The sequence below is a fragment of the Eubalaena glacialis genome, chromosome 5 (genome assembly GCF_028564815.1).
Source record: "Eubalaena glacialis isolate mEubGla1 chromosome 5, mEubGla1.1.hap2.+ XY, whole genome shotgun sequence".
Lineage (NCBI taxonomy): Eukaryota > Metazoa > Chordata > Mammalia > Artiodactyla > Balaenidae > Eubalaena > Eubalaena glacialis.
In genome coordinates, this window is record NC_083720.1 from 94,844,544 (window position 1) to 94,870,918 (window position 26,375).

Below are 26,375 nucleotides of genomic sequence, written 5' to 3' on the forward strand. Positions count from 1 at the left end.
TCAAATCATCTTAATTCCTGATTGGATTAAATTGATCTGGGATTGCTGGTGTCCTTGGTTGTGTACCAGAAGCAAGCATGAATGCTCTCTGGAGGAAGGTGATAATATTCTAAGTCTGAAACCATCTGTACAATTTTTCACATATGTCTGTCATACAATAAAAATAACCAGGCATATGAGGAGACAAAATAACATGGCAGAAACCAAGAGTAAAAAAATACAGGTAATAGATATAGACCCACAAGGTCTGTATAATGGAGGCGCAGACTACCACAGATTCAACAGCATTACTCCAAACCCCAAACAAGTTCTTTTTATATAAAGAAAATCATACCTAGGTATATCAATAAAAACTGCAAAAAACAAACAAATAAACAAAAAACCCACAAAAAACCCAAAGACAAAAACAATCTTAAGCTGCCAGAAGGGCAAAAATGGCAGATTACATTTAAATGAGCAACAATTAAGTTTAGAGCTGACTTCTTAGTAGAGACACTGGAAGCCAGAAAACAGTGGAATATTTTCAAAGTGAAGGAAAAATGTTAACCTAGATTCTATACTCAGCAAAAATATTCCTCAAAAATGGGGATAAAATAAAGACAAGTTCAGGAAAACAGAAACTGGGAGAATACATTAAAGGAAACATTAATGGCTTAAGTAAAATGATAGCAGATAGAAAGTAAAGTGTGAATATGTGGGTGTATGTAAATGAATATTAACTGTACAACACAATGCAAATGATCCCTTATGGTATTTACCTTTATATGTGACAACAACTGTATGACAGTTGGAAGGAAAGTGAATGGAGTTAACATGTTCTAAGGTACTCACAAATTATGAGAAAAGGTAAAGGCACTCACATATTAATCTAATAAAACAAGGATATATGTTGTTTTCTCTTGGGTGAACATTGAAACAACAGTATAAACATATAAGTGAAGTAAAACCTGAAGGAATTAATTGTTCAATTTCAAATAAATGCTCTTTTCTTCAAAATATTAGTTCTTAAAGATTTCTCACAAGTTAAAGTTTTAAAAATTAAGAATTTGCAATTATTTTATTTAAGAATATTATGTTTTTATTTTAGATATACATAGATACTCTTCTACAAAAGACAAGAAAATCTGGAAACTTATCTTCTATCTATTTCACCTCACACCTCGATTTTCCCTATTTACATTATTACTGTCCAGATTTATAGCTACAATTTGTTGAATAACCATCATTTTCACAGTTTCATTCTTTCCCATTTATTTTGTTCTCTTCCATAAGAAGGCTGATAATGTGTCTGCTGATTTGCCTTAGCCTTCCAAATCTAACATATTCTGTATCATTATATTTCATGTTTCTTAGTTTTAAAAATTCCTTTTCTGTAATTTTCTCTTAGGGTCCATCATGTCCCTGACTATGATTTCAGTCATGCATATCCTAATTTTAATTTTTCTAAGGCTTTCCTCTGTAATGTTATTATTTTTTCTTTTCCATATCTAGCCCGAGTTGTGCCATTTTGTTTTTCAACAGATTCTGTTATCTTTCAATCTCTTCCTTGATCTCCTTGTTTTATAGAGAACATTTTGTCTTTGGAAAGTACATGGAGAACCATCTGTCTCATTTCTTTTTCTTTTCTTTTCATCCATTCAGTAATTATTTATTGAGGACCTGCTATGTGTCAGGAAAGTTCTAGGTACTGGATATATCAGGGAACCAAACAACTAAAGACATACGCCCTCGTGCAGCTTTTGTCTAGCAGGAGGTGACACACAATCAACAACATAAATTAGTAGGTTACATAGTATAAAAAAATGCTAAGTGTAATTTAAAAAAAGAAAAAGATAAGGGGGAATGGGACTGTGAGAGGGTTATAATTTTTACATAAGGTGGTGAGAGTAGGTCTCACTGGGAAAGTGACATCTGAGCAAAGGCTTTAAAGGCGGTGAGGAGACTAGCAGTGTGGAGCGAACCATTGAAAGGGGAGCCACTGCAGGGTTTTAAGCAGGCTCCATTTCTGTGCTTTCATTAAAAACTCACCTGCAGATGGGAATGCGAAGCAACTAGGTGGATCTTCCAACTCTCCTGTGTGTAATGTGCCTGGCTCTCTGGAAGCATAAGAATGGTCATGCAAACATTCCATTTTAAAACTCAGTGTTAAGATTTATTGACAGAAACAAGCTAATGAAGGCAAAAGTGATGGCTTAAAATATAAGCCCAAGATGGCAGCCATAACCCAAAACTGCAGAAGTCCTAAAATACCCTATGAGGGAGATCCAAAGTTGCATCATCTCTGTGTATTCAGTGCCCATGAACATTTTGCAGAATGAAAAGGTAATAATATATAATCTTGGTTAGAAAATTCATTTTTGTGTAATAATAGCTATAAAACCCAGTATTTCTCTCATGGATTCTAAGAGATGCAATTTTAATGACTCATTTAAAAATTAAAAAACCAAAGGAAAAAAAAAACCTCTCTTAGCAATAAGTATCGCTTTACAAAACTATCAGACCTATTTAAATCCGTAAGTTGAACTAAACTACATAGTTCTCTGTAGGATGGGTACCAGTTTGATAATATTATGACAGCAGCTCTGAAGGTGGTGCCCTTGCAAAGGGGGTTTGTGAGGTCAACACTATTTTTATTATAATACTAAGGTATTATTTTCTTTTTAACTCTCAGTCTCAAACAAGTGTATAGTGGAGTTTCCCAGAGGCTCCATGATATCTGATATCACAGCAGACAAATGCAGAGGCAGATATGAGAATATAGCTATCTTTTATTAAGCCATGCATTAAATTGATGATTTAATGATTTTTAATGATTAAATCTTAATGATTTTTTTTGAAAAACATAGTTATTTTTCATAATAAAATATGTTATTATGGTAATATGTAATGTACTTACTTTGTTACTTTTAAGTGAATAAATATCAAAATGTTTTAATTTTTTAATACTTAAAATTAAATTTTATTTTCCAATACTAAAAATGGAAATGACCTATATAAACAAAAGCTCTTTGGAATCCTCAGTGATATTTGTGAGTGCAAAGGGGTCCTGAGACCAAAAAGTTTGAGAATATTAGGAGAAAAGCCTTGGAAAGGAAGGTCATGGCTATATTGCGGCTAGTTTTAATTATCAGGGCAAGCAGTTTGTTCTTGCTGCAGTAGGCAATGGGGAGCCTTTGAAGGTTTGGGGGCTGGGAACATAGTCTGAGGTGTGCTTCAGGCGATCAATATGAAATTGATGCACAGAAGTGACTGGAACTTGCAAGAGATTGGAGATTTAAAACATCCACACTAAACACTGTAGAGCCCACCACAATGGTACATGCAAATGGTAAAATGGCCTAAAAGGCAGTGTGGTAGGATGAACAATAGCTGCCAAATATATCTGTGTCCAAATGCCAAGAACCTATGAATGTTACCTTATATGGCACAAGAGACTTTGCAGATATGATTACATCAAGGATCTTGAGATGGGGAGATTATCCTGGATTATGTGGAGATATACCTACATTATCTAAATGCCATCACAAGTCTCTGTACAAAGAGGAAGGCAGGGGGACATTTCACACAGAAGAGAGAAGGTGATGTGACAATCTCAGCAGAAAGACTGGAGGATGCTATGTCATAGGGTGTGAAGATGGATGAAGGAGCCACAAGGCAAAGAGTGCAAAGAATGAGGCTCTAGAGGCCCAGAAGCTCTAAAAGAGAAAGGTAAGGAAATGGATTAATCCCAAGGGCTTCTGCAAGGAGTGCAGCCTTGCCATCACCTTGATTGTTCAGGTACTCAGAGGCAGAACACAGGAGCAGTTACAAGCCTGAGCTCAGGAGCCAGCTAGACCTGAGTTCAAATCTGGCTCCTCCATTTACAAGCTGTATGACCTTGGCAAATTGCTTGTCAAGCTGAGTCTTCATTTCTAACCTATACACAGGGATAATAATGCCTATATCATAGATTCGATTAGACAGACTAAATGAGATGAGTCCATGTAATAGTAAAAATAAAAATATGCAGTAGATAGCTGCAGATATTATTAACAGGAATGATGTAATGTTACACACTCAGGTGAGAAGAAAATCAAAACTTGTTTCTTTTAGGCTAAGAGAAAGCTGTATTTAGAAAGATTCAAGTTCACTGAATATTGATCAAACAGCAGGGACAGTTAGAAAGTATCTGTCTTAATTCATTCACTAAACAAATATTTCCTGAACAGCTACTATATGACAGGCAATATGCTTGGTGCTGAAGATACAGTAATGAATAACCCTTTCTTTGCCTAAATGGAATTTAAACACTAGAATTCATTTTCATATTCTTATGCTATAAAGAGGGTTCTGATATCTCTATTTTTCATAAGTGGTAAAAACAGAAAAGATAAAAGCTTTTTTCCAGGCAGTCAGTCAATAAATAGACCCTATGACTATAAGCAACTTGAGGACAGAGCCCATACCTGTCTTCCTCACTGTTACATCCTAAGGGCCTAGCACAGAGTGTGGCACATCATGGGCAGTTAACGATCTTCTGAATTAATGAATGAACAGTAGCAAAGGGGACATTTTGAAAGTCAGGGGCTGGAGAGATCGTTTCTTACCTGCTAAGAGTTTCACTTGATTTGCTGCCTTCAGTGGATTCCCTTAATGAGTTGTTGCTTCTGTTGGCAGAGGGTGGGAGAAGTTAAAGACTACATGATGTTATTTTAACTTAGTGATCAAACAAAATTGTTCCTCTGGATACTGCTTTTAGACAAATGCAGATTCAAAAGAGTGAGACTGGGGCGCTGGCTCTTCCCAGTGGAGAGAACAGTATGGAGAAGAGCTTGAAGACAGAAGGAAATGAACCCCTTTTGGGAATCAGGAGTAGTCTGTTTTGGTTAGAGCACAATACAGGAGGAAAGCAGGGTGGTGACGAGTTAGGGAGATTCTTCAACGTCAGCCTGAGAACCATGTACTGAATGCAGCAGACAGTGAGGAGCTACTGAAGATCTGCAGGCAATGGCTTCTGTGTCTGACATGAGTAACAAAGTAATATTAGCTGTTTTTCCTTTTTGGCTAAAGTCAGTTCTCAGAAGTTGTCTTTGTTTAGGGGTTATGGACTTCATTTCTTTATGATTTCATTTAAACATTCAGCTATTCAATTATTAATAAAAATAGAACTGTTTTCAGTAAGGTTCTTATAATCCTATATTGAGGTTGTTGTAACTTCCTTTCAGACTACCTTTCTCTCAAAAGTTATGTAAGCTATTGTAAATACATGTAAATGTAGAAAAAGTATTCCGATTTTGGAATGGCATACCGTATAAATATCTTCGTCTGGTTAAACAGCAGTAAAATTTAAAATAAGAAAAAAAAAAATGCTGGGGCTTCCCTGGTGGCACAGCGGTTAAGAATCCGCCTGCCAATGCAGGGGACATGGGTTTGAGCCCTGGTCCGGGAAGATCCCACATGCCGCGGAGCAACTAACCCCGTGCGCCACAACTACTGAGCCTGTGCTCTAGAGCCCGCAAGCCACAACTACTGAGCCCATGCGCCACAACTACTGAAGCCTGGGCACCTAGAGCCCGTGCTCCGAAACAAAGAGAAGCCACTGCAATGAGAAGCCCGTGCACCGCAACGAAGAGTAGCCCGCTCACCGCAACTAGAGAAAGCCTGTGTGCAGCAACAAAGACCCAATGCAGCCAAAAATAAAATAAATAAAATAAGTAAATTTTAAAAAATGCCTATTGTCTCTTTGATGGGGCTAATGACAGACTCTGGGAGGGCTCACGCCAAGGAGTACTTCCCAGAGCTTCTGCTGCCAGTGTCCTTGTCCCCACCGTGAGCCACGGCCACCCCCCGCCTCTGCAGGAGACCCTCCAACTCTAGCAGCTGAACACACATGTCAACTGAAGGAAAACTCACAACCTAAAAGTTGCGAGTTAAGCTGTACTCCGGGATCTTACTGAGGACTCTAGCACAGGCGGCAGCAGCTCAGATATCCCTGAGGAGCTTCTCTGAAGAGGATGTGCAAGAGCAGCTGTGGGCTATAACTGGGAGGAGTCATCTCTGCATTTTTCACTGTTGCTTGCCGTGTGGAGGACAGGCTCTTGGTGCTCCAGCCAGGCGTCAGGGCTGTGCCACTGAGGTGGGAGAGCCAAGTTCAGGACACTAGTCCACAAGAGACCTCCCAGCTCCACGTAACATCAAACGGCGAAAATCTCCCAGAGATCTCCATCTCAATGCCAAGACGCAGCTCCACTCAACGACCAGCAGGCTACAGTGCAGGACACCCTATGCCAAACAACTAGCAAGACAGGAACACAACCCCATCCATCAGCACAGAGGCTGCCTAAAATCATAATAATCACAGACACCCCAAAACACACCACCAGACGTGGACCTGCCCAGCAGAAAGAAAAGATTCAGCCTCATCCACCAGAACACAGGCACTAGCCCCCTCCACCAGGAAGCCTACACAGTCCACTGAACCAACATTAGCCACTGGGGACAGACACCAAAAACAATGGAAACTAAGAACCTGCAGCCTGTGAAAAGGAGACCCCAAACACAGTAAGCTAAGCAAAATGAGAAGACAGAGAAACACACAGCAGATGAAGAAGCAGGGCAAAAACCCACCAGACCTAACAAATGAAGAGGAAATAGGCAGTCTACCTGAAAAAGAATTCAGAATAATGATAGTAAAGATGATCCAAGATCTTGGAAATAGAATGGAGAAAATACAAGAAACGTTTAACAAGGACCTAGAACTAAAGAGCAAACAAACAGTGATGAACAACACAATAAATGAAATTAAAAATTCTCTAGAAGGGATCAATAGCAGAATAACTGAGGCAGAAGAACGGATAAGTAACCTGGAAGATAAAATAGTGGAAATAACTACTGCAGAGTGGAATAAAGAAAAAAGAATGAAAAGAATTGAGGACAGTCTCAGAGACCTCTGGGACAACATTAAACGCACCAACATTCAAATTATAGGGGTCCCAGAAAAAGAAGAGAAAAAGAAAGGGACTGAGAAAATATTTGAGAGATTATAGTTGAAAACTTCCCTAATATGGGAAAGGAAATAGTTAATCAAGTCCAGGAAGCACAGAGAGTCCCATACAGGATAAATCCAAGGAGAAACACGCCAAGACACATATTAATCAAACTATCAAAAATTAAATACAAAGAACAAATATTAAAAGCAGCAAGGGAAAAACAACAAATAACACATAAGGGAATCCCTATAAGGTTAACAGCTGATCTTTGAGCAGAAACTCTGCAAGCCAGAAGGGAGTGGCAGAACATATTTAAAGTGATAAAGGAGAAAAACCTACAACCAAGATTACTCTACCCAGCAAGGATCTCATTCAGATTTGATGGAGAAATTAAAAGCTTTACAGACAAGCAAAAGCTAAGAGAATTCAGCACCACCAAACCAGCTTTACAACAAATGCTAAAGGAACTTCTCTAGGCAGGACACCCAAGAGAAGGAAAAGACCTACAATAACAAACCCAAAACAATTAAGAAAATAGTAATAGGAACATATATACCGATAATTACCTTAAATGTAAATAGATTAAATGCTCCAACCAAAAGACATAGACTGGCTGAATGGATACAAAAACAAGACCCATATATATGCTGTCTACAAGAGACCCACTTCAGACCTAGGGACACATACACACTGAAAGTGAGGGGATGGAAAAAGATATTCCATGCAAATGGAAATCAAAAGAAAGCTGGAGTAGCAATTCTCATATCCGACAAAATAGACTTTAAAACAAAGACTATTACAAGAGACAAAGAAGGACACTACATAATGATCAAGGGATCAATCCAAGAAGAAGAAATAACAATTGTAAATATTTATGCACCAAACACAGGAGCACCTCAATACATAAGGAAAATACTAACAGCCAAAAAAGGGGAAATTGACAGTAACACAATCATAGTAGGGGACTTTAACACCCCACTTTCACCAATGCACAGATCATCCAAAATGAAAATAAATAAGGAAACACAAGCTTTAAATGATACATTAAACAAGATGGACTTAATTGATATTTATAGGACATTCCATCCAAAAACAACAGAATACACATTCTTCTCAAGTGCTCATGGAACATTCTCCAGGATAGATCATATCTTGGGTCACAAATCAAGCCTTGGTAAATTTAAGAAAATTGAAATCACATCAAGTATCTTTTCCGACCACAACGCTATGAGACTAGATATCAATTACAGGAAAAAATCTGTAAGAAATACAAACACATGGAGGCTAAACAACACACTACTTAATAACCAAGAGATCACCGAAGAAATCAAAGAGGAAATCAAAAAATACCTAGAAACAAATGACAATGAAAACACAATGACCCAAAACCTATGGGATGCAGCAAAAGCAGTTCTAAGAGGGAAGTTTAGAGCAATACAATCCTACCTTAAGAAACAGGAAACATCTCAAATAAACAACCTAACCTTGCACCTAAAGCAATTAGAGAAAGAACAAAAAACCCCAAAGTTAGCAGAAGGAAAGAAATCATAAAGATCAGATCAGAAATAAACGAAAAAGAAATGAAGGAAACAACAGCAAAGATCAATAAAACTAAAAGCTGGTTCTTTGAGAAGATAAACAAAATTGATAAACCATTAGCCAGACTCATCAAGAAAAAAAAGGAGAAGACTCAAATCAATAGAATTAGAAATGAAAAAGGAGAAGTAACAACTGACACTACAGAAATACAAATGATCATGAGAGATTACTACAAGCAACTCTATGCCAATAAAATGGACAACCTGGAAGAAATGGACAAATTCTTAGAAATGCACAACCTGCCAAGACTGAACCAGGAAGAAATAGAAAATATGAACAGACCAATCACAAGCACTGAAATTGAAACTGTGATTAAAAATCTTCCAACACACAAAAGCCCAGGACCAGATGGCTTCACAGGCGAATTCTATCAAACATTTAGAGAAGAGCTAACACCTATCCTTCTCAAACTCTTCCAAAATATTGCAGAGGGAGGAACACTCCCCAACTCATTCTACGAGGCCACCATCACCCTGATACCAAAACCAGACAAAGATGTCACAAAGAAAGAAAACTACAGGCCAATATCACTGATGAACATAGATGCAAAAATCCTCAACAAAATATTAGCAAACAGAATCCAACAGCATATTAAAAGGATCATACACCATGATCAAGAGTGGTTTATTCCAGGAATGCAAGGATTCTTCAATACACGCAAATCAATCAACGTGATACACCATATTAACAAATTGAAGGAGAAAAGCCATATGATCATCTCAATAGATGCAGAGAAAGCTTTCAACAAATTCAACACCCATTTATGATAAAAGCCCTGCAGAAAGTAGGCATAGAGGGAACTTTCCTCAACATAATAAAGGCCATATATGACAAACCCACAGCCAACATCGTCCTCAATGGTGAAAAACTGAAACCATTTCCACTAAGATCAGGAACAAGACAAGGTTGCCCACTCTCACCACTATTATTCAACATAGTTTTGGAAGTTTTAGCCACAGCAATCAGAGAAGAAAAAGAAATAAAAGGAATCCAAATCGGAAAACAAGAAGTAAAGCTGTCACTGTTTGCAGATGACATGATACTAAACATAGAAAATCCTAAAGATGTTACCAGAAAACTACTAGAGCTAATCAATGAATTTGGTAAAGTAGCAGGATACAAAATTAATGCACAGAAATCTCTTGCATTCCTATACACTAATGATGAAAAATCTGAAAGTGAAATTAAGAAAACACTCCCATTTACCATTGCAACAAAAAGAATAAAATATCTAGGAGTAAACCTACCTAAGGAGACAAAAGACCTGTATGCAGAAAATTATAAGACACTGATGAAAGAAATTAAAGATGATACAAATAGATGGAGAGATATACCATGTTCTTAGACTGGAAGAATCAACATTGTGAAAATGACTCTAGTACCCAAAGCAATCTACAGATTCAATGCAATCCCTATCAAACTACCACTGGCATTTTTCACAGAACTAGAACAAAAAATTTCACAATTTGTATTGAAACACAAAAGACCCCGAATACCCAAAGCAATCTTGAGAAAGAAAAATGGAGCTGGAGGAATCAGGCTCCCTGACTTCAGACTATACTACAAAGCTACAGTAATTAAGACAGTATGATACTGGCACAAAAACAGAAATACAGATCAGTGGAACAGGATAGAAAGCCCAGAGATAAACCCACGCACATATAGTCACCTTATCTTTCATAAAGGGGGCAGGAATATACAGTGGAGAAAAACAAATACCGTATGCTAACACCTATATATGGAATCTAAAAAAAAAAAAAAAAAAAGAAAAGAAAATAAATGGTCAGAAGAACCTAGAGGCAAGACGGGAATAAAGATGCAGACCTACTAGAGAATGGACTTGAGGATATGGGGAGGGGGAAGGGTAAGCTGGGACAAAGTGAGAGAGTGGCATGGACATATATACACTACCAAATGTAAAATAGATAGCTAGTGGGAAGCAGCCGCATAGCAGAGGGAGTTCAGCTTGGTGCTTTGTGACCACCTAGAGGGGTGTGATAGGGAGGGTGGGAGGGAGGGAGATGCAAGAGGGAGGAGATATGGGGACATATGTATATGTATAACTGATTCACTTTGTTATAAAGCAGAAACTAACACACCATTGTAAAGCAATTATACTCCAATAAAGATGTTTAAAAAAAAAAAAGATTATGGATGTGAAATCTGTTGGGAACTATATATTATTGTATGAATGTAACTTTGGGTAACACGTTGCCTTGACTAATTTCTGAGTAGAAAAACTATTGCTATTATTTTCTCTTGATGTCAAGGTGTTTTACTTTTGCTAACTCATCCACTTTTGTTTTCCCTGGTAATGTCCAGATACCCCTCAAAGTTACTGAAACTTAACCCCCCAGAAGTTGTCCCACATAGACAACGTGATCACCGCCCACTGATGAGAGAAGCCTTCCCACTCTCAAGTACACTCAGTCTTACACAGCCACATAGGAGACCCCCAGAGATGGTGCTCTCCCGTCTTCCTCGCTCTTGCCCAGGGGCACGGGTGGCTCCTCGTTGATCACACTTCTCAACTCCTGGAGAAGCTGTTTCAAGTCCCTCGTTGGATCTTCCTTTGTGTTAGGTTTCGTAGAGTGCTGAATTAAAACAATTTACAAGACAAGGACACTTTGTTTTTTTCAGATTCGAATGCCATTTCCTACTATAAAATTAATTCAACTGGTAAACAGAAATTATGGAGGAGAAAGAAGAGGAAATAAAAAACCTGTAATCTTACTACTCAGGGATAATCAATAATATTCAATCAATAATCCACATAGTGCTATACCTAATCTATAAATGTGTGTATACCTATTTATATATATATGTAAACACAGGATCAAACTATACACATCTATTTTTAAATCTTTTTTTAACTTTAACAATGTGGTATGTACATCTTACCATGCCATTAAATATTTACAACTACCTCCAGGCAAAATAATTCCAAGACTTTTGTTAAGGGCTGAACTAATTTTATAAAGCTAAAGAACTTTACAAATAAGGAACTCTCTAGCGATGAGTCAATCTACCCCCAACACTTTACTGATGAGGAAAGAGACATCCAGTATTTTCAAACTGTGTTAGTTGGAGAATAATATAAAAAAGATTTTCAAATAGATAGTATTCCTCAATGAATATTTATAATATAAGAAAAAGTACAGAGGTTCCCAATCGGCACAAAAAGAGAGGAAACCTAACGATAGTCAGAAGTTGCCCTGGTGAGTAGGTGGACTTAGTTGGAGGATGTTCATGGCTAGAGAGGCATCAAGCATCATCAAGCTATTTTAGCCAGAAGTGTCTGTCCTAAGGCAGAGTTACACCTGCCACACGGATTGGTTGCTGAAGGATGAACACTGCAAAATTTTTGTTCTTTGGGCATTACGTTTCTAGGGTCCATGTCAACCAAGTGTTGATGTTACTGGTATAACCCTCACATTCCCCTCCCCTTCCTACCACCACTGATAAACCACATAAGATATCCAGCTGAAGATGTCAAGAGTTCTAACTGAATGTGTGGTAATTACGCTCTTTCCAGTTTACTGATGGTCACCTTACCTAGAAATTACCATGACGAGTTCAGAATTTCATAAATTAGACTCCATTAAATTATGAAATTTGATTTCATTAATTTAAAATATATGAAGATGTGAACCATTTTTAATAGACTTTATTTTTTAGAGCAGTTTTAGGTTCACAGCAAAAATGAGTATTAGGTACAGAGATTTCCCATACACCTGCTGATCACACACATGCTGAACAAGTTTCTTACTCATAAATAAAAGCATTTGTCTCTAAGCAGATCCAATTTCACCAAACACTGGCTTTGTTCCTGCCCTAGCCCTGGTGGACATCATATCTAATGTGGAATAAAACTTCAAAAACCTTATCCTATTGCAATATTCAGTCACTTTAGTTCTAACCTTGAAATCTCAATATAACACCTGGACCTTCATATCTTCTGCCCACTAGAAAGTTTACTTAATAAGCTTTGTCATTAAAAATTTTAGGGCTTCCCTGGTGGCGCAGTGGTTGAGAATCTGCCTGCCAATGCAGGGGACATGGGTTCGAGCCCTGGTCTGGGAAGATCCCACATGCCGCGGAGCAACTGGGCCCGTGAGCCACAACTACTGAGCCTGCGCGTCTGGAGCTTGTGCTCCGCAACAAGAGAGGCCGCGACAGTGAGAGGCCCGCGCACTGCGATGAAGAGTGGCCCCCGCTCGCCGCAACTAGAGAAAGCCCTCGCACAGAAACGAAGACCCAACACAGCCAAAAATAAAATAAATAAATTAAAAAAAAAAAAATTTTTAAGCCCTTGACATTTATTATAACTTATCAGTATAATAACGTACAAACATGTAAATATGCTTCCTTCCCCACCCCCAGGATCATGACACTCATGTTCTTTGAGAGTAACTGGTGCTTTACAAAACATACAGGGTTGAAAAGTATTCAATTAACATTAACATTTACTTAACAATTAATCATAATCAGCCCTATGATATTCTCTTATTGTGATTTCATCCTAACACTCTTTAAAACTTTTAAAATTTGTGTTGTTCCTCCAGTTAAAATAGAAGTTTCATAGAGGCACGGACTGGTTCGACCATCTCCGTCTTTATACACTGCATTTCAAATAACCCATACTTTGCTTGTATATAAAATCACAAAAATATAAAGTTGGAAGGGTCTTTAAGATCATTTAATTCTAGTCCAATCTCCAGTCAGAAGTGATGATGAATTTTCTCTATGGCATGCCAGCAATATACTTACCTGGCATTTACTTGATCACCAAAAACCAAGGAAGGCAGATTAATTTTCATATAGCTTTAATCCTTTGCAAGAAAGGCTTAAACTGAATCTCCTCCATACAACTTCCATCCTTGGTCATAGTTTTATCTCCTAGTGTTATGAGGGAACAATCTAACATGATAACCTTTTAGCAATGGATACTTATTTTATCATGCCAACCTCCCCTCCCCCACCTATACTTTCTAACACACTCCCCAGGCTAGATCTTCTCAATTCATCTACTCTTTTAAGTAGCATGGGCTCACGATTTCTCACCACTTTGGTTGTGCTTCTTTTTGACAGACTCTGGTTTATCAATGATTCTCTTAATTCAAGGAGAATCTGACCAGAGCAGAAGGGAGAAGAACTGTCTCCTTCCTTGATCTGGGCGCTATCCTTAAAACCTTTTTTGGCTGCAGCATAATACTGCTGACTCAGACTGAGCAGGCAGTCAGCTGAGGCTCCCCAGGTCTTTTCCACACGTTATTGATAAAACACATCTTCCATGTCCTGTACTTTGCATTTCTGTGTATTTCGTACCAAGTTCAAGACTATATCTATCCCAGTCAAACTTTCTCTCATAGATGTGGCTCATCATTTCAACTGTCAAGATAAATTAATAGAGGCACCATTTATCAAATGTTTACCATGTACCAAGTACTCAATATATTATCTCATTTAAACTTTAATCTTCAAACCACCCAATAAGGTAGAAATCATCACTTCCATTTTAGAAATGAGAAAACTGAGGCACAGAGAGGTTAAACAACTTGCTCAAAATCACACAAGGGGTAAATGGCACAACTGGGATAAAAAAATCATCTGTTTGTCTTCAAAGTCCATGATCTGTCCAATGTGATACACTGACTAATTCTCACTGGATATATTCATTAGGAAATGTTATCAGTATGTAATGAGCTGTCCGAATTTAGGATCATAAAATCACAAAATTGTAGAATATGGACAAGTATTAAATCATATAGTTGAACACGTGAGCTCACCATACTTACAGTCTGGTTATTACTAAAAGTAATTCACAAATCACATGAAGACAACTACTCTACAAACTCAGAGGCATGAAACAAGAATTGATTTATCAGTCAAATGTACCCTGGGAATCTTTAAAACTACTAAAGAGATAGTAACACAAATGCCAGTACCACTTCCTAACCCATTCTGGAGGTGACAGGGAATAGAGAGGCAGTGTGGTACCAGTGGAAGACAGCACAGGCTTTTAAATCATGGCCACTACCATTCTCTGGCTATGTGATGTAGAACAAGTTACCTTTCACACTCCAACAGACTTTGCAGGATATCTGTTATGTGCCAGACACTCTGTTACGAACTAATGTAAAATGACAAATATAACTGGTCCTTGCTTGCAGAGACCATACAGATTAATATGGGAGGCAAATGCATAAACAGATCATCTCATTATAACAAGGGAAATGCTTCTTTTAATCTCCATCTCCTAATCTGTAAAAATGAGGAAAATAACTCTTACTTTATAAGGATGGCATAAGGAATGAGAAGCACTTAATGTATACATAGGAAGTATTCAGTAAAGGCTGGTTTCCACTTCCTTCTCCCCTTAGCATAAAAACACATGAAGTATTTTATATGCTTCATATTTACTGATCTAGAATGACCAGAAAGGTAATAAGACTTAAAGTATTATAATGTGTTAGTACTAGGATAGAGCCACTAAGAAGATGTCATCAGGGTTAACTGTGCATTCTAGTTACTTATGCTCTCCTTGATATAAGTAGAGACATTATCTTTATTTTCTTTTTTCTTCGCTCCCTTCCTTTATAAACCAATATCCTATTATTAGACAGTTGTATTATTTCCATTTTTTGCTATTATAAATATAATGCTTCAGTGAATATCTTCATGCATTTACCTTTGTGCCTATCTCTGATTATTTTATCAAGATCAATTTCTAGAGATGATATTACTGAATCAAAGGGCATTTTAGGACTTCTGATAACTATTATCTAGAAAAGTCATAACAGTCCAATCCAATATGTAAGGAGCTTAGAAGTCACCACTTCTTTCCTCACAACAAGAAAAAAACTTAACAAACTGATAATCATCAACTCTCCTTAGATCCATCGGAGAACTGAGGACACAGGCCAAACTGCTGCTCTCAAAACTGGAGGCAAATATACAGAATTATAGCTTACTGGAGCAGAAGTCCAGGAGCAGAGACCCTCCACTGAAGCCAGTAAAGGGTAGAAAAACTTAAATTGATGAATTGCTAGAGGCTCAGTGTGAACAAGTTTAAGAATTAAAAACTCCAAGTTAGGGCCACCACATTTTTGTAAGCTTTACCTCCAGGAGCCCCATCAGGTTCTCAGAATGAAGACTGAAGAAAAATCCCCTTGTGTTTCCCGACAGGAGTAAGGGAAAAGTACTATCTTGAAATATGCTCAGAGCCTTCTGTTCTTCTTAACAAATCCAGCCCTCAAGGGACACTTGATATCAAACCAGAGGTGAAACACCTTGGGTTTTACTAGAGCTTGACCAACCTGGGGGAAGGGAAATACCCAACTCAACTCCCCCTAGCCTTCCTGTCTTACCTAAAGATGACAGTGGTGGTGGGGTAACAAAACTGAGAACTTGGGAGAGTCCCACCCAAGGGGCATAGGCTCACTAAAAGACAGACCTAATAATAGGACTATACAGTGTTCCCCACACACACACCTTACCACGATATCAATAAGCCTTCTGTATAATAATGAGACTACAACATAAAGAACTGCATGTCAAAGGCCTTAAGAGAAAGTCTCTAGGGAAACCCAAAGACAAGAGGGGAAACAAAAACAAGGACACCTAAGAAAATTTTAGCCTCTGACACCTACAGCTACAGCAAGCAGTAAACACAGCCCAACTCCTAGCGAAAAAACACAAAACCACACACTAAAGGTCTGTTTATCTCAGTTCTTTTTATCCAGTACATCATGTCCAGCTTTCAACAAAAAACTACAAGGCATACTAAAAGACAAAAAAACACAGTTTGAAGAGACAGAGCAAGCATCAGAACCAGACTCAAATATGGCAGATACTTTAGAATTATCAGACTAGGAATTTAAAATAACTATGATTAATATACTAAAGTTTCTAATGGAAAAAGTAGGTGACTTGTAAGAACAGATGGGTAATGTAAGCAGAAAGATTAAAATTCTGAGATAGAATCAGAAGGAAATGCTAGAAAGAAAAAACATTGTAAAGAAATGAAAAAGGCCTTTGTTGGACTTATCAGTAGGGTGGACATGCCCAAAAAAAGAAACAATGAGCTTCAAGATATGTCAATGGAAACTTCTAAAGCTGAAATACAAAGAGAAAAAAGCATGAAAAAGATAGAATAGAACAGAAAATAGAACTGTGGGACAACTATAAAGGTGTAACATCCATAATGGGGATACCAGAAGGAGAAGAAAGAGAGAAAGAAACAGAAGAAATATTTGAAGTGATAATAGCTGAGAATTTTCCAAGATTACTGACAGATACCAAGCCACAGATCCAGGAAGCTAAGAGAATACACCAAGCAGTATAAACACACACACAAAAATCTATGCATAAGTATATTATATTCGAACTGCAGAAAATCAAAAAAAAGAAAGATTTTAAAGAAGCCAGAAGAAAAAAACACCTTACCTATAGAGTAGCAAGGATAAAAATTACATCAGACTTCTCTTCAAACCATGTATGCATGTGAAAAGAGAGCTGAGTGAAATATTTAAAGTATTGAGAGAAAAACACCTACCAACCTAGAATTATGAACCCTGCAAAATTATCCTTCAAAAGTGAAGGAGAAATAACAACTTTCTCAAACAAAAATTGAGGGAATTTGTTGCCAGTAGACTTGCTTTGCAAGAAATGTTAAAAGTTCTTTAGAGAGAAGGAAAATTATAAGCTCAGAAACCCAGACCTACATAAAGAAAGGAAGAGCATTAAAGGAGGAATAAGTGAAAGTAAAATACAAAACTTTTTCTTAATTGCTCTAACAGCAGTTTGTTCAAACAATAATAGCAATAATGTATTCAATTAGGTACGTACATCATATATATTAATAAAATATATAATATAATATATGTTATGATATGTATTACTAATATATGCTTATGCATAAATGAAATGAATGACAACAATGATACAAGGGGCAGGAGAGAGGAATTAGTACTATTTTGTTGTTAGAAGGTACTTGCACTACCCATGACACAGTATAGTGTTATATGAAAGTGAACCTGGATTAACTGTAAATGTATATTGCAAACTCTAGGACAAACACTAAAAAAAGCAGAAAAAAACCCATAATTGATGTGCAAAAGGAGAGAAAAATAAAATCTTACAAAATGCTCAATTTAAAAAAAAAAGGAGGAAAAGAGTGAAAGACAAAAATAGGAAAGAAAACAAAGGCAATGACAAAAAACAGTAACAGATATGATACATATTAATCCAGCTATATAAATAATCACTTTAAATGTTAATGGTCTAAATATACCAATTAAAAAACAGAGATTGTCAGCATGCATCAAAAAAAATAAGACCTAAATATTTATTGTCTACAATAAACCCACTTCATATATAAAAGCACATATAGATTAAGAGTAAAGAGATGATGGACTTCCCTGGTGGTGCACTGGTTAAGAATCCACCTGCCAATGCAGCGGACACAGGTTCGAGCCCTGGTCTGGGAAGATCCCACATGCCGCGGAGAAACTAAGCCCGTACACCACAACTACTGAGCCTGCGCTCTAGAGCCCTCAAGCCATAACTACTGAGCCCGCATGCCACAACTACTGAAGCCCATGTGCCAAGAGTCCGTGCTCTGCAACAAGAGAAGCCACCGCAATGAGAAGCCCACGTGCCGCAACAAAGAGTAGCCACCGCTCGCCGCAACTAGAAAAAGCCTGCATGCAGCAATGAAGACCCAATACAGCCAAAAGTAAAAAATAAATAATAATTTAAAAAAAAGTAAAGAGATGAAGAAAGTTACACCATGCTAACACTAATTTTAAAAAATCAGGGGACTTCTCTGGCAGTCCAGTAATTGGGGCTTCACCTTCCAGTGCAGGGGCTATGGGTTCGATCCCTGGTCAGGGAGCTACGATCTCACATGCCTTGCGGTCAAAAAACCAAAAAAACATAAAAAACAAGCAATATTGTAACAAATTCGATAAAGACTTTAAAAATGGTCCTCATTAAAAAAAAAGTTGGAGTAGTATTAATTTCAGACAGAGCAGACTTTAGAGCAAGGAAAACGATCAGGGATAAAGAAGGGCATTACATAATGATTAACAGGTCAATTTTCTTAGAAGGTATAACAATCCTTAATGTGTATGCACTTAACAGTGGAACATCAAAATATGTGAGGCAAAACCTGACAGAACTGCATGGAGAAATAGATGAATTCACAATTAGTTGGAGACTTTTATAACCTTCTTTCAAAAATGGAAACATTCAGCAGGCAGAAATTCAGTAAGGATATAGTTGAACTTAACAACACCATCAACCAACTGGATATAATTGATACCTAAAGACTAATTCATCTAAAAACAGCAGAATACATATTCTTCTCAAATTTACATGGAACATTCACCAAGATACGAATTTGGGGCCATAAAACACACCTTAACAATTATTAAAGAATAAAAATCATACAATGTCTACTCTAGGAACACAATAGAATTGAACCTGAAATCAGTAACAGAAGGACAGCTGGAAAATCCCAAAATAATTGAAGATTAAACAGCACAGTCCTAAATAACACATGTGTCAAAGAAGATATATCGGACAGGGGCAAGATGGCGGAAGAGTAAGACGCGGAGATCACCTTCCTTCCCACAGATACAGTAGAAATACATCTACACGTGGAACTGCTCCTACAGAACACCCACTGAACGCTGGCAGAAGACGTCAGACCTCCCAAAAGGCAAGAAAATCCACACGTACTTGGGTAGGGCAAAAGAAAACATAAATAACAGAGACAAAAGAATAGGGACGGGACCTGCACCAGTGGGAGGGAGCTGTGAAGGAGGAAAGGTTTCCACACACTAGGAAGCCCCTTCGTGGGCAGAGACTGCGGGTGGCAGAGGGGGGAAGCTTCAGAGCCACGGAGGAGAGTGCAGCCACAGGGGTGCGGAGGGCAAAGCGGAGAGATTCCTGCACAGAGGATCAGCGCCGAGCAGCACTCACCAGCCTGAGAGGCTTGTCTGCTCAGCCGCCGGGGCGGGCGGGGGCTGGGAGCTGAGGCTCGGGCTTCGGTGCTAGCCAGGAGGGAGTCCGGGAAAAAGACTGCAGCTGCCAAAGAGGCAAGAGAATTTTTCTTGCCTCTTTGTTTCGCGGCGCGCAAGGAGAGGGGATTCAGAGCGCCGCCTAAACGAGCTCCAGAGACGGGCGCGAGCCGCGGCTATCAGCGCGGATCCCACAGCAACAGGGGTGCAGAGGGAAAAACGGAGAGATTCCCGCACAGAGGCTCGGCGCCGAGCAGCATTCACCAGCCCGAGAGGCTTGTCTGCTCACCCGCCGGGGCGGGCGGGGGCTGGGAGCTGAGGCTCGGGCTTCGGTTGGATCGCAGGGAGAAGACTGGGGTTGGCGGCGTGAACACAGCCTGAAGGGGCTAGCGCACCACAGCTAGCCGGGAGGGAGTCCGGGAAAAAGTCTGCAGCTGCCGAAGAGGCAAGAGACTTTTTCTTGCCTCTTTGTTTCGCGGCGCGCAAGGAGAGGGCATTCAGAGCGCCGCTTAAACGAACTCCAGAGACGGGCGCGAGCTGCGGCTATCAGCGCGGAGCACAGAGGCGGGCGCGAGCTGCGGTTATCAGCGCGGACCCCAGAGACGGGCATGAGACACTAAGGCTGCTGCTGCTGCCACCAAAAAGCCTGTGTGCGAGCACAGGTCACTCTCCACATCGCCCCTCCCGGGAGCCAGTGCAGCCCGCCACGGCCAGGCTCCCGTGATCCGGGGACAACTTCCCCGGGAGAGCGCACGGCGCGCCTCAGGCTGCTGCAACGTCACGCCGGCTTCTGCCGCCGCAGGCTCGCCCCGCCTCCTCCGTACCGCTCCCTCCCCCCGGCCTGACTGAGCCAGAGCCCCCAAATCAGCTGCTCCTTTAACCCGTTCTGTCTGGGCGGGGAACAGACGCCCTCAGGCGACCTACATGCAGAGGCGGGTCCAAATCCAAAGCTGAACCCCGGGAGCTGTACGAAAAAAGAAGAGAAAGGGAAATCTCTCCCAGCAGCCTCAGAAGCAGCGGATTAAAGCTCCACAAACAACTTGATGTGCCTGCATCTGTTGAATACCTGAATAGACAACGAATCATCCCAAATTTAGGAGGTGGACTTTGGGAGCAGGATATATTAATTTTTCCCCTTTTCCTTTTTTTGTGAGTGTATATGTGTATGCTTCTGGGTGAGATTTTGCTGTATAGCTTTGCTCTCACCGTTAGTCCTAGGGTTAGGTCTGTCCATTTTTTTTTTCTTTTTTTTTTGACTTAAAAACTTTTTTTACCCTAATAAATGTTTTCTTAATAATTTTTTCCTTATTTTCTATTATTAAAAAATTAAAAAAAAATTTTTTAATAAGTTTTTTCATATTTTTTATTTTAAAAAATTAAATTTTTTTCTTAATAAATTTTTTCTTAATAATTTTTTTCTTACTTTTTATTATAAAAAATTAATAAATCTATTTTTAAAAATTAAAAAAATTTTTTTTCTTCATAAATTTATTCTTAATAATTTTTTTCTTATTTTTTATTATAATAGCTTTATTTTATTTTATTTTATCCTCTTTCTTTCTTTCTATTTTTTTTCTCCCTTTTATTCTGAGCCGTGTGGATGAAAGGCTCTTGGTGATCCAGCCAGGCATCAGGGCTGTGCCTCTGAGGTGGGAGAGCCAACTTCAGGACACTGGTCCACAAGACACCTCCCAGCTCCACATAATACCAAATGGCAGAAAGCTCTCAGAGATCTCCATCTCAACATCAAGACCCAGCTTCACTCAACGACCAGCAAGCTACATTGCTGGACACCCTATGCCAAACAACTAGCAAGACAGGAACACAGCCCCATCCATTAACAGAGAGGCTGCCTAAAATCATAATAAGGCCACAGACACCCCAAAACACACCACCAGACGTGGACGTGCCCACCAGAAAGACAAGATCCAGCCTCAGCCACCAGAACACAGGCACTAGTTCCCTCCACCAGGAAACCTACAGAACACACTGAACCAACCTTAGCCACTGGGGACAGATACCAAAAACAACGGGAACTACGAACCTGCAGCCTGTGAAAAGGAGACCCCAAACACAGTAAGATAAGCAAAATGAGAAGACAGAAAAACACACAGCAGATGAAGGAGCAGGGTCAAAACACACCAGACCTAACAAATGAAGAGGAAATAGGTAGTCTACCTGAAAAAGAATTCAGAATAATGATAGTAAGGATGATGCAAAATCTTGGAAATAGAATAGACAAAATGCAAGAAACATTTAACAAGGACGTAGAAGAACTAAAGAGGAACCAAGCAACGATGAAAAACACAATAAATGAAATTAAAAATACTCTAGATGGGATCAATAGCAGAATAACTGAGGCAGAAGAACGGATAAGTGACCTGGAAGATAAAATGGTGGAAATAACTACTGCAGAGCAGAATAAAGAAAAAAGAATGAAAAGAACTGAGGACAGTCTCAGAGACCTCTGGGACAACATTAAACGCACCAACATTCGAATTATAGGGGTCCCAGAAGAAGAAGAGAAAAAGAAAGGGACTGAGAAAATATTTGAAGAGATTATAGTTGAAAACTTCCCTAATACGGGAAAGGAAATAGTTAATCAAGTCCTGGAAGCACAGACAGTCCCATACAGGATAAATCCAAGGAGAAACACACCAAGACACATATTAATCAAACTATCAAAAATTAAATATAAAGAAAACATATTAAAAGCAGCAAGGGAAAAACAACAAATAACACAAGGGCATCCCCATAAGGTTAACAGCTGATCTTTCAGCAGAAACTCTGCAAGCCAGAAGGGAGTGGCAGGATATACTTAAAGTGATGAAGGAGAAAAACCTACAACCAAGATTACTCTACCCTGCAAGGATCTCATTCAGATTTGATGGAGAAATTAAAACCTTTACAGACAAGCAGAAGCTGAGAGAGTTCAGCACCACCAAACCAGCTTTACAACAAATGCTAAAGGAACTTCTCTAGGCAAGAAACACAAGAGTAGGAAAACACCTACAATAACAAACCCAAAACATTTAAGAAAATGGGAATAGGAACATACATATCGATAATTACCTTAAATGTAAATGGATTAAATGCTCCCACCAAAAGACACAGACTGGCTGAATGGATACAAAAACAAGACCCATATATATGCTGTCTACAAGAGACCCACTTCAGACCTAGAGACACATACAGACTGAAAGTGAGGGGATGGAAAAAGATATTCCATGCAAATGGAAATCAAAAGAAAGCTGGAGTAGCAATTCTCGTATCAGACAAAATAGACTTTAAAATAAAGACTATTACAAGAAACAAAGAAGGACACTATATAATGATCAAGGGATCGATCCAAGAGGAAGGTATAACAATTGTAAATATTTATGCACCCAACATAGGAGCACCTCAATACATAAGGCAAATACTAACAGCCATAAAAGGGGAAATCGACAGCAACACAATCATAGTAGGGGACTTTAACACCCCACTTTCACCAATGGACAGATCATCCAAAATGAAAATAAATAAGGAAACACAAGCTTTAAATGATACATTAAACAAGATGGACTTAATTGATATTTATAGGACATTCCATCCAAAAACAACAGAATACACATTTTTCTCAAGTGCTCATGGAACATTCTCCAGGATAGATCATATCTTGGGTCACAAATCAAGCCTTCGTAAATTTAAGAAAATTGAAATCGTATCAAGTATCTTTTCCGACCACAACGCTATGAGACTAGATATTAATTACAGGAAAAGATCTGTAAAAAATACAAACACATGGAGGCTACACAATACACTACTTAATAACGAAGTGATCACTGAAGAAATCAAAGGGGAAATCAAAAAATACCTAGAAACAAATGACAATGGAGACACAATGACCCAAAACCTATGGGATGCAGCAAAAGCAGTTCTAAGAGGGAAGTTTAGAGCAATACAAGCCTACATCAAGAAACAGGAAACATCTCGAATAAACAACCTAACCTTGCACCTAAAGCAATTAGAGAAAGAACAAAAAAACCCCAAAGCTAGCAGAAGGAAAGAAATCATAAAGATCAGATCAGAAATAAATGAAAAAGAAATGAAGGAAACAATAGCAAAAATCAATGAAACTAAAAGCTGGTTCTTTGAGAAGATAAACAAAATTGATAAACCATTAGCCAGACTCATCAAGAGAAAAAGGGAGAAGACTCAAATCAATAGAATTAGAAATGAAAAAGGAGAAGTAACCACTGACACTGCAGAAATACAAACGATCATGAGAGATTACTACAAGCAACTCTATGCCAATAAAATGGACAACCTGGAAGAAATGGACAGATTCTTAGAAATGCACGACCTGCCGAGACTGAACCAGGAAGAAATAGAAAACATGAACAGACCAATCACAAGCACTGAAATTGAAACTGTGATGAAAAATCTTCCAACACACAAAAGCCCAGGACCAGATGGCTTCACAGGCGAATTCTATCAAACATTTAGAGAAGAGCTAACACCTATCCTTCTCAAACTCTTCCAAAATATTGCAGAGGGAGGAACACTCCCCAACTCATTCTACGAGGCCACCATCACCCTGATACCAAAACCAGGCAAAGATGTCACAAAGAAAGAAAACTACAGGCCAATATCACTGATGAACATAGATGCAAAAATCCTCAACAAAATACTAGCAAACAGAATCCAACAGCACATTAAAAGGATCATACACCATGATCAAGTGGGGTTTATTCCAGGAATGCAAGGATTCTTCAATATACGCAAATCAATCAACGTGATACATCATATTAACAAATGGAAGGAGAAAAACCATATGATCATCTCAATAGATGCAGAGAAAGCTTTCGACAAAATTCAACACCCATTTATGATAAAAGTCCTGCAGAAAGTAGGCATAGAGGGAACTTTCCTCAACATAATAAAGGCCGTATATGACAAACCCACAGCCAACATTGTCCTCAATGGTGAAAAACTGAAACCATTTCCACTAAGATCAGGAACAAGACAAGGTTGCCCACTCTCACCACTATTATTCAACATAGTTTTGGAAGTGTTAGCCACAGCAATCAGAGACGAAAAAGAAATAAAAGGAATCCAAATCGGAAAAGAAGAAGTAAAGCTGTCACTGTTTGCAGATGACATGATACTATACATAGAGAATCCAAAAGATGCTACCAGAAAACTACTAGAGCTAATCAATGAATTTGGTAAAGTAGCAGGATACAAAATTAATGCACAGAAATCTCTTGCATTCCTGTATACTAATGATGAAAAATCTGAAAGTGAAATTAAGAAAACACTCTCGTTTACCATTGCAACAAAAAGAATAAAATACCTAGGAATAAACCTACCTAAGGAGACAAAAGACCTGTATGCAGAAAATTATAGGACACTGATGAAAGAAATTAAAGATGATACAAATAGATGGAGAGATATACCATGTTCTTGGATTGGAAGAATAAACATTGTGAAAATGACTCTACTACCCAAAGCAATCTACAGATTCAATGCAATCCCTATCAAACTACCACTGGCATTTTTCACAGAACTAGAACAAAAAATTTCACAATTTGTATGGAAACACAAAAGACCCCGAATAGCCAAAGCAATCTTGAGAACGAAAAATGGAGCTGGAGGAATCAGGCTCCCTGACTTCAGACTATATTACAAAGCTACAGTAATCAAGACAGTTTGGTACTGGCACAAAAACAGAAATATAGATCAATGGAACAGGATAGAAAGCCCAGAGATAAGCCGACGCACATACGGTCACCTTATCTTTGATAAAGGAGGCAAGCATATACAGTGGAGAAAAGACAGCCTCTTCAATAAGTGGTGCTGGGAAAATTGGACAGGTACATGTAAAAGTATGAAATTAGAGCACTCCCTGACACCATACACAAAAATAAACTCAAAATGGATTAAAGACCTAAGTGTAAGGCCAGACACTATCAAACTCTTAGAGGAAAACATAGGCAGAACACTCTATGACATAAATCACAGCAAGATCCTTTTTGACCCAGCTCCTAGAGAAATGGAAATAAAAACACAAATAAACAAATGGGACCTAATGAAACTGAAAAGCTTTTGCACAGCAAAGGAAACCATAAACAAGACCAAAAGACAACCCTCAGAATGGGAGAAAATATTTGCAAATGAAGCAACTGACAAAGGATTAATCTCCAAGATTTACAAGCAGCTCATGCAGCTCAATAACAAAAAAACAAACAACCCAATCCAAAAATGGGCAGAAGACCTAAATAGACATTTCTCCAAAAAAGATATACAGATTGCCAACAGACACATGAAAGAATGCTCAACATCATTAATCATTAGAGAAATGCAAATCAAAACTACAATGAGGTATCATCTCACACTGGTCAGAATGGCCATGATCAAAAAATCTAGAAACAATAAATGCTGGAGAGGGTGTGGAGAAAAGGGAACCCTCTTGCACTGTTGGTGGGAATGTAAATTGATACAGCCACTATGGAGAACAGTATGGAGGTTCCTTAAAAAACTAAAAATAGAACTACCATACGACCCAGCAATCCCACTACTGGGCATATACCCTGAGAAAACCATAATTCAGAAAGAGTCATGTACCAAAATATTCATTGCAGCTCTGTTTACAATAGCCAGGACATGGAAGCAACCTAGGTGTCCATCATCGGATGGATGGATAAAGAAGATGTGGCACATATATACAATGGAATATTACTGAGCCATAAAAAGAAATGAAATGGAGGTATTTGTAATGAGGTGGATGGAGTTAGAG

The 26,375-nt window shown here is 38.6% G+C and overlaps 1 protein-coding gene across 1 annotated transcript in view; it reads right to left on the reverse strand.

The window, feature by feature from the left end:
* Positions 1 to 26,375, reverse strand: part of CCDC158 (coiled-coil domain containing 158) — a 103,700-nt gene that overhangs the window by 16,661 nt on the left and 60,664 nt on the right. The window contains exons 17-19 of the mRNA XM_061191504.1: positions 11,004 to 11,161; positions 4,587 to 4,646; positions 2,029 to 2,096 (exon numbers count right to left, since the gene is read on the reverse strand). Coding sequence (XP_061047487.1) covers positions 2,029 to 2,096; positions 4,587 to 4,646; positions 11,004 to 11,161 — 286 coding nt within the window. The remainder of the gene's footprint in view (positions 1 to 2,028; positions 2,097 to 4,586; positions 4,647 to 11,003; positions 11,162 to 26,375) is intronic.